Raw genomic sequence first — 10,011 nt, forward strand, 5'->3', positions numbered from 1 at the left:
CAATGCTGCCATTGAGGCTAATCCAAAATTTTATAGCGGTATGACGTATAAACCCGCCAGGTTAACCTCGTTGAGCGTCCCGTGCAGACAATTCCATTCAATAATTACACCTATACGCCCAACCAGACGCGTATAGTCTAACCGTTAAGCTGAGTTCCTCACTGCGCTGGATGCCGGCCGGTGGCGACCGGGCACACGTTTCAGACAGCTTGGTTTCGTAAAACGAAGCCTCAGTTAGCGAAGAAGCAACTCTCTAATGCAACTTCTCCCTCGTGCATTTCTCCGACACGAACTGATACCAATACGCGTTCCAGCCAAACGCCTGACGAACCGTATATATATATATATATATAGCCACAACTGTTCATGCCAGACGCGAATCAGAGTTTTATGATTTATTCGGTTGTAATTCAATGAAAGTAATTTTGAAATATAATCTTGAAATTGAGGCGGCAGATAACGATATTAGAACAAACGGATTGCAAAACAACCCCAAAAACACGTTGACAATGACAGTTATCACAGTGAAAACAACAAAAATAGCACCTTATTATTTCACACGCACAATCACCGTTTCTTCGAGCGCACTCTCGCGTCTCCAGCATCCAACGACAAAAAACACTTCCACAATAACCCGATTCGACGAAAAACACCATTACGCAAACTTAGTTGTGATATACCAGCTATCAAACTTGAGCGCAACCGACGTCACGTTATAGCGAACAGCAATTATCCGAGACAAGTTTTTCTCCTCTTTTAGTTGCGGGATACACGGTATACCAACTTCACCTCCTCCGTACCGAAGTAATCCCTAGTCGGGGATATTCAGTCGCATCTTGAGCGCGATATTCATCCGCAATCAATAGCAATTCGCCTGCTATATGTCGCGCGCATTGTCCATTCACGTTGAGGACTGGTTTAACAACCATAACGATGCAAATAACGCAAAAAATAACGTAACTATGCTCATTTCGGCGATCTTGGTGGAACCGTTTCCACCCTTTCTACGGTCGTCACGCAACTCCAGTGAAACGCCGGGCAGCTTTTTGTCCGGGACAGGATCCAGTGATGGCACGATGACATCCGGATCGTCCTGTCTGATGTCGGTAGTGGTAGTCGTTGTAGTCGTAGTCGTGGTCGTGTGTTTCGTCTTGTCTGCAATTGAGAAAAAATTGTTTCATTATCAACGTAGACCTTCCAGCTTCCAACAGAACGCAAATACTTTTACCTAATACAATATTTCATGCCTTAGAGTTTAATATGTTCAAGTCACGTGTTGGCAATTCGCCCGAAACGCGTGGATTAACACGAAAATTGAGTTCCGTCGCAATTTACTGCAATTGAAATAATCCAGAGAAAATTTGCCCTTCACCGCAAATCGGCAGTGCGGAAATCGTTGACGCGTAGCTCGAGGCGCAGTAACAATTAACCGTAAAATAGAACCACCATAGGCCTATACATTCGGACGATTGCAGCCGTACAACCCTGCTTGTTTCTACAACAGTCACGCGCTATTTACTGATCGCGTTCGCGATATGCTGGCGAGTTCTAAATTGAAGAAACCTATACGTGGTCGCCGCGACAACACATGAACTTGTAAACAACAGAAGATGAACTAGCGATAACCGCCAAAACCGAAGCGTGCGCAAAAACGACACATACAACCATATTTTCAAATGCATTCAATTTCCGACGGAATTTAACCATATCAAAGCACACGGTCTGTCGAACATAAATCACAGCGCGCAAAAAGTTTCTGTACATGTCAAATACCGTGTATACCTCGTACATCGACGCACCACTACAAAGCTCAATACAGCGCAAAAATTTTCGCTCGTATGGCGGCGACCATGCGAACGACCATCATCCGATATTTTCGATTTTATATCTACACATGCGCAGTCACTGTCCGAACACTGGAAATATTATTATACGTGAGGCGACAGTTGTCGTCTAAATTTTACGAAACGTCTGCCTCAAGACGATTAAGGCTCACTTAGTTAGTTCAATTACTACAAGGTCAACAAGGCAATCACAGAGCTATTATTAAAATTACTGGAGTCGCGAGCAACGGCTAATTTACCTGAGTTCCCTTGCGCTGAAACGCAGTCGACGGGACATGGCTTTGAACCAGTTATTATTAACTATGCCTGGTCGGTAACACAGAATAGCGCTGCCCAGAGACGCCGTCGACTACCTCGGCGCCGGTGTGGCGAATACTGGAGATTTGTCATCAAAATGGATCCATCCGCATTCATTCGATAGCAAATGTCAAAGATACATATATGCTCTGCATGATATGCGCAGTACACAATGTGCAGTAGCCAGAGCTTACAATGATTTGTATCCAAACCTTGCCACGTAAATCGCTATGCATCAGCGTTCAGGCGCATCACGGTGGCCATATGAAAATTTCGCGCGCATCCCATGCTTAAAATACTACTACAAATGAAATGCGCTCGAATGCCCGACGCATTCGGATATTAATTTTAAGTGGGGTTAACGAAGATTGGCGATTCTCGGTAATGAAACAACGAAAAAAGCAGCAACTTACCATGCATACACCCGACTTTGATTCGTAAACGTTCGGACTCTCTGCTACATCCGTACTTTCTTCGTCTCGGAGGCGCAAGGATGGAGTCTCGTTTGATAGCTGTCACAGAATTGATAAATTGATTTATGGTCGTCAACATGCGTAAATAGTGTTGAATCATATGGTCACGTGCAGCGTAAACTCTACTTGAAATTGACTGATCTACATCATACAAAATCATACAGTCAGCAACCGAATGATGTTAACAGTGGCTAAGAAAAGACCGAACCAAATAACAGACCTCATGAGGAAGTCATATCTTGGTGCGTTACGTTATAGTCAGCGGGAATAGCAATATCTTTAGTCAGATGATGTTGTTCACGTATACATGACTAAAACGTTAAGAGGAATCGAGAAACACCTAATTAACTCTCACGCGAGTACTTTTTTCGGAGTAAAATAGTAAGTTATTATCTATCGCGTTTCTCAAAATGCCTCGCAGGGGGCTTCCATTCTCTAATATTGCCCGTGTTCATCACTCACCGATGAGATAGTATTCCTCGCAAGGCTGAAATCGAAAGCCGAACGGCGAAGGACTGATTCTTTGAAACTTGACAGTCAGTTTGTTTTCTCTGTCCGGCAAATCGCAAGTAAATATCACCCTTTTGCCTGGAAGGAAAAGATGAACATGAATAAGTCTGATCCATCAGATCGGGGGATGGACATTTTAGATTTGAACAAAGTAAACGCGAACAACCGCATTGGCACAAATGTCAACGTCTATACGTATTTTAGGACGGAGATCTATTCTACTTCCCAGGTGGTTAATCAATTCAAATCATCGAAGCAAACAATTAAACGTGCTATATCTCCCATCGCGCTTCAAATATTAAGCGTTAATCTACAACCTGGAACTTCCAATCTAATGACGTATAGTTCGGAGTTTACATTTAATAACACAGTATTGCTCAAACAGAGAGCTTTACTCACAAGTCCAGACAATGCAAGGTAGATCAGAGAACTTTGCGCAGTCAAAATGAATTACCACACCAGACCAATCTGTATACTGATAAATTCTATGCTCGTGTCTAATTAGGGAAGGCGTTTTAACAAAAAACTAGAATTTAATTATAGGGTGTATCTTTTGTTTCAAAACATAAACAAACCAGTAAGAGCAAAAATTTGATCCACCAAAACGCGGTGTTAGTAGAATGCGGCCTTTTGTGTCGACCTCTCATCTAATTTCGTATTACTGTAGGGGCACTTAAGAACTATCGATAGTGCTCAAGTCAGGAAAAATGATACATAAAGGCAAACAACGTAATGGTGTAATGAATTTATTGATTCAGTTCATCAAAACTAGCCTGAAAGAATCTTATATATCACTCCTGCATATCAATTCGGGTAGTGAAACCGTAAGTGGTCGGATTCTCGTCTCAACAATTGACGAAATGCGCAGCTTATTCAGATTCTCCTAAACCGGGACATGACAGGTACAATACTCGACACCTACCGACTATACGTGCTAAGTAATTCACACAACGAATAAACACTACAGAATGCTCGTGATAATGTAGATTTACAGAGCTAATTTTGGACATATATTCTTCGGTAAGTTTACTTTGTTAGCATGCGTCGAAACATACGCGGACCATACGCTGTGTTCCGAGTTCGTCATCGGTTCAAAAGACTTAATTACAGAGAACACTGTGGGTATGACGCGAATTACTTTATTGTCACCATGCCTGGTCGATACTACAAAGCAGTACAGGTATATGTCACTCGATTCTTGTGTTGTTACCTTGTTTCAGGATGTGTCTTGGGAACGATTACATTGGGAACGCAGTGAATCGATAACTTAGATATGGAAATAAATCGTATATTCAAGTACAGCAGGCACATACACGAAGAGATCTCGAGGAAAAGTAGCTTTCACGGTTGAACGCACGACTTCCTCAATATAGAGAAGTATATTTGTTTGCACAAATCCGTCACGGTTTTGACTAGACCAACGATAGGTTTCCACCTTCAAGGCTCAACGTTCCAAAAGTACCAAGTATACGAAGAGAGGATTACAAACAGTCTCATCCTATCTGAATAGTTTAATATCTATTTACAAAATCGACATAACAAAGTATTACTATTGACTGTTATGTACAGTATGTATCTCAAAAGCAAGGTCTGTATCAAATTTTACTCACCGGTCGGGTCACAGTTCACGAAACCATCCTCGGTGACGTTGTAAATATCAAACACAGGCGGCGGCGGGCCTCTGGAGTCGCTGTACGGGCAAATTATATCCATGAACTGCCCGATCTCGACCTGAAGCGTGAATTTCGGGTCCCGTATACTGTAAAGAGAATTCCATGTTAGGTCATCGAATCGTAACGTGAAGCAAATACCGAAAATTAGCGTGAGATAGTCGACTGTAACTGCGGATTATATGGAGCAAGTCACTACTATTTCTCTTCCTTAATCCTTGAAGCTTGTAATAGCGGCCTTGTGGGGCAACGCGGAGGAAACTTTGGCGTGTAGCATGCCTAAATAGTCTCCGTGAGGTTACCAAACATAAACACACTACGCTTAGTTTACAAGCGTCACGCTAAGCGGGATTTACCAACGGCGTGATATTATTGAATTATTCGAAATATGGACAGCGAGTACAGCTATTGCATTTCAGCACTACGAGCGTGGAAATCGAATTTCCATTGATTGCAGATGCTTTTACTTAGAAGCCACTTATATCCGCAATCTGGTAGCTAAGATAGCAAGTCGATTGCCGCTATCGATTGCTGTCTGCCGAGGTTACTATTGAGCGATAGATGTGAAGTGTCCCTATGAAGAAGCCCTAATTCATTAACAATGAACAATTGTTGCGTGAAAACAACAGATAGCCTGAGTGTGTCTAATCGCGGTAATTTAATTTAGATTTATGACGGCGCAGAATTAGGCCAATTCGGCAATCGATAGAGACGAAATAGCACTTCAACACGCAAAGGCGGCTTGTGTCCAAGTTGATGTCACGGTAAATTATACCGATGTCGCGTTCTATTATGATCAAAACTCATTGACCGTCTTCATTTGCAATGAATTTCAAGCGAAATCAAATGTTTATATCGTTCGACATAGAGTCTATAGGTTTGAACAGTGTTAAGTATTTTGTCACACATTGATAATTTTCAGATACGCAGTAGCGCTAATGGAGTACCGCTTCGCCTGACAGCGGCGAGAGGAATGCAAGCCAATGAGATGTATCGCGTTTACGGGCAAGGTCAACATCAACCACATTTTCTGGGAAACGTTGTGGAATGCCAACACTAAAAACCAGCACATCCTGCCTTCATACATTGCTAACTCATGCGATTATGGTGTATTCTTGAAATAATCTTTTTTAATTGTAATAGATAGCGTGAAGATGGTTTCAGGGCGGTTTCAAGAGTCCTTAAAACCGAGAAGTCTGCGTTAATGCGAAACATTCCACACCTCAACTACCGAAATCGAGAACTTGTAGTAAATAAGGCTCGATAGTTATGGACGGTATGCTAATGCCAACCCTCCATACACTAAATACGCACTAGAAGTGATTCAGGTCATTCTTCGCGCGCGGTAAAACCTCATACGATGCGAAATGTAAACGGCAAGACACGCTTCCAGACTGGGTTTAGAGATTAACACCCGACCGGGGACGAAAATATTGGGAGATTTACGGATTATTTACAACCGAAGACGGGCCACGCCATCGATATTACAGCTGTATTATGTACCCCTTTCCAAACAATTCGACATGCTACGTCACGAGCTTATCAGTTAGTCATTTAAACGAGATGAAAGGGTGTTGTACACCCTATTGAGCTGTAAACATTACTGCCGCAACACGATATTCCTTGAAACACGAAAACTAGGAAAGATTTTAGAATTACGGGTCCTGGAAACCAGATTGCATATTCACCCTATGACGCAACGCAATTGACTTTCGATAACGTGTGTGGAGTGTAGCCCTCACTATAGAGGCCCGAGTCAAAAAAGTTGTTTCATGAATGCCAAGCTGCCTGGCGCCAAATAATGCAATACGTAATCAAGATAAGCCTAGTTCAATACCAACGCCACAGTCGGTGCAATTTCTGTAGGTTATCAATGGTATAAATGCAATCGCGGGATCTATTACTGGGGTACGCGTATGCGTGAATCTACCTGGCAAGAGTGATAGGCGTTAGTATGCATTTAGTTATCTACTAATTGCGCTATTGAAAAAACTAAGAATTGGTAGTCAGCGAAGTGTATGTCGAAAAACAATATATGCCTCCGCAACGCTTTTAGAGAGATACGTGCTGCACTGCCTGGCATCAATGTATTTGAACACCGATGTGTGTAAACAGACATAGCAAATACGATGTGCAGTTTATACCTAGTTGCACACTCAAAATAGCTCAGGACCAAACCTGCTATAACGACAGGAGTATTTATTGTTAGCTCACTTGGTCGCAAAACAAGATCGACAAAGAGAATTTGTGGGAGGCGTATATTGGGTTGAGTTGCAATATACCTTGAAATGTGAAACATATCCTCAATAGAGAAAACGTCATAATTATACCTAACCATTTCATAAAACATGTCAAGGGTAATATAGTCAGAAGACAACATTTACGCTTCCTCAAAAATTAAATCCTATTCTAAATACGGCAATAAGGATTGTTCCCTTCTTTATGCAGCAATATCAGGGGAAATTGAATGGATAATACAGATTTGAGGGCCTCATTACTACGATTAAATAGGATGTAGAATATGACATTGCATCTGAGCCCGAGACTTATCTTATCGGATGTGAGTTTAGGTGTGCCAGCGTGGACTTCCCTAAGGAGACGTCAGAGTGGTCCTTCGCAATGAGTAAATATTGCATTTACATGTTTGTCTTGATCAAATTATTTGAAAGCCGTTTTTGCTCGAATTGAAACCTCTCGTGTTTCCGTGCCTAGTTCTGAATTCGTCGTTAATAATTAAGCACATTAGAAGCAACGCGAATGTTTGAATGCGAACGATACACGTTTTACGGGTAATTGTAATCGCAAATTTCGTGTAGTCAGCGGCATTCAACTTGCATTTAATTAACGAAATTCTAAGGAAATGCTCTTTGAGGATTACACTGGTTATGCTGAATGCAATACAACCCACAAACCACACGGCACGCCGACCATTATAAATTAACACAGACATCATGACACAAAACTAGTTCGTTAAACAGAAGGCAGCGATTGTTTCGTATGTGCGATGTTGCCTATGGTCATCAATATCGTAATGGAATATACCGCGCAAATGCATCGATCTGAATTGTCGGATGACTTAGTATCCATTGCAATGTAACAGTCGTTGTCAAAAGGTGACCCTGCAAATAGTCACCACAATCGTAGTCGATTGTCGCACGCGCATCAAAACAAGACCGACGTCGCTAGATATCTGTGACATCATTCAAAGAAACGTACATTTATTCCTACTTATTTAGGCTTGTAACACGATACAAAATTAGGCGCACCGCCTTCTATACATCGCTTATGCCGCGCGCGTATCATATACCAACGTAGCGACGTGTGAAAATTCCACGGTCAAAGAACCAGAATCGATTCACGCTATTGTACGGACGAACTTTACGATCAGAGTTCGCACCGATGTTGTGGCGCGAATGCGCATAGGTAAGAATACTGCAGCGCGGGATAACCGGCAATAAGGAAGTACGCTATGTTATCCCGCTAAGAACTATGACAAATTATTCTTCACGGGTCGTACCGCTCCCGACAATTTTCTGAAATCACCGGTAATCCTAAGTAGCCGATTTCCTATGATCATACGCAATTTCGAAACGGGCCAAGGCGTGACTACGTGAGGATACACGGGATATGCCCGGAATCAGAATAATCGGTAACGAATGAGAAGTGGTGTTGGATGGGAAAATGTAAGTCGATCGCGCGGCATTGGATGCAGCTTGGCATCGGCATAGTAAACATGACCTTACCGGGAATGGGACGTTTATCGTACGGCGGATTTGAAGTGATTTCACTGGCAGTTTGTTTAACTGAAAACACTCACGAATGTCGAATATATTACGAGAAGTGGTATATATCCTATTGCTATTTCCAATATCACACCACAACAACTGAAGTCTGTGTTATCAATATTTATAAGCAACCTGTTGAGCAAATAGACTGCGACTCGGGACAGCTTTGCCTGCGTACTAACGTGGCGAAATCCGCGATATTTGTACTTCAGCATGGTGCATTCATATAACCTACCTTTTCGATTCCTTGGCATCCCAATAAATCTGGTGTCTTCTAGTATCCGAGTCGTAAGAAAGCGAGAAAATTTGAATGGGAAAACCGATGAACAACAGAAAACAACGTAGGTAGATGCAGAGCTTTCGATCCATGAGGTGTGTTTGAAGATAGATCCAGTTCAGAAATAATATATATTTTAGCCTGGTAATTCTGCGATATTAAACTACGAAAAGAAAATCGACAGCCGTTAATCAATATCCACAATACAATAGTAACACCAGTTATCAACAGACGGTACCAGCACTTCCTAAATAGTACATCTAACTTGATGCTATGCCGCGGCACATTAGGCCATATACCTTCAGTACGTTGTTATACTAAGCTTCTGTGTTCGTACAAACATTATACGCGCCCCCGAACGACATCGAGCGCATCGCTAGCCCGACCAGAATGGAGACAAATAAAGCCGCGAGCATAATAAAAGACATGGCATTTTTTCTTTTCTATCTCTTTCAGTTAGTCGGTCGTCTGCAATCATCATCCTTTGTCCGCAGCAGCCATTTACAATATAATCTGTCAATTTACAATCCATTTTCAAAGGTTCGTGAATAATCTAACATTATGAAAACTACTGCCTTCCGACCGGCCGCGGATCTGATTCGCGCGGTGTTAATAATAAGGTGGATTTTGGCGGCTTCAATCAAGCCAACCAGTTGATGAGAAGGATATTGAATTAACCGTATCGAATCACGTGAATAGTGTGGTTAGCCGTTGACTATCCCCTGTTTGTTGAGCGACGAATGCAATAAAATCAGAAAATTACTTCCGCAACATGCACAAAACTTGACGCTCATGTGCTACGAAGAGCCTAAGTCAGGTGAGATCTCGCAACGCCTTTCATCTTCCTGGGTGTTGAGTTGATGGAGTCGTGAGTCGCAGTAATATTTCCTGTCCTGCAGATGGCTACGAAAATCTAATGTCGGAACGCTTTCAAGGCGATTTACGCCAAGGTGACGAATTTCCATTGAAGTTATATCGAGCTGCTGAACTGTGACAGTGGCGATATCCAAGTAATACATTTATATAATTTCTGAATCGTTTATATATACTGTAGCTAGTATACAAACGCTCGACGCGACGTAATGATGTCCGTCCACGCAGCCCTATATCCGAAAAGGCTCATAGCGAATCCTATTATAATATATTATAATGTAT

General features: G+C 42.1%; 1 protein-coding gene across 1 annotated transcript; it reads right to left on the bottom strand.

Annotated features, from left to right (window-relative positions):
- Nucleotides 1–754: 754 nt before the first annotated feature.
- LOC145456656 (ephrin-B1-like) lies at nt 755–9,045 on the bottom strand. The gene is made up of 5 exons (XM_080334746.1): nt 8,815–9,045; nt 4,735–4,883; nt 3,077–3,202; nt 2,555–2,653; nt 755–1,155 (listed from the first exon to the last, which is right to left on the bottom strand). The coding sequence occupies exons 1-5, from the start codon at nt 8,946–8,948 to the stop codon at nt 902–904; spliced, it is 762 nt and encodes a 253-aa protein (XP_080190872.1). The 5' UTR covers nt 8,949–9,045; the 3' UTR covers nt 755–901.
- Nucleotides 9,046–10,011: the final 966 nt, after the last annotated feature.

This window comes from Botryllus schlosseri, chromosome 15, assembly GCF_051294905.1.
Source record: "Botryllus schlosseri isolate E-star chromosome 15, Bs_hap1, whole genome shotgun sequence".
In the NCBI taxonomy this organism is placed as follows: Eukaryota; Metazoa; Chordata; class Ascidiacea; order Stolidobranchia; family Styelidae; genus Botryllus; species Botryllus schlosseri.

Coding starts and splice junctions, on each gene's coding strand:
- LOC145456656 (XM_080334746.1), bottom strand. CDS start 8,948: ATGGATCGAAAGCTCTGCATCTACCTACGTTGTTTTCTGTTGTTCATC. Junction 2,654..3,076: donor CGAGGAATACTATCTCATCG/GTGAGTGATGAA, acceptor ATTCTGTGACAG/CTATCAAACGAGACTCCATC. Junction 1,156..2,554: donor CAAAGTCGGGTGTATGCATG/GTAAGTTGCTGC, acceptor TCTCAATTGCAG/ACAAGACGAAACACACGACC.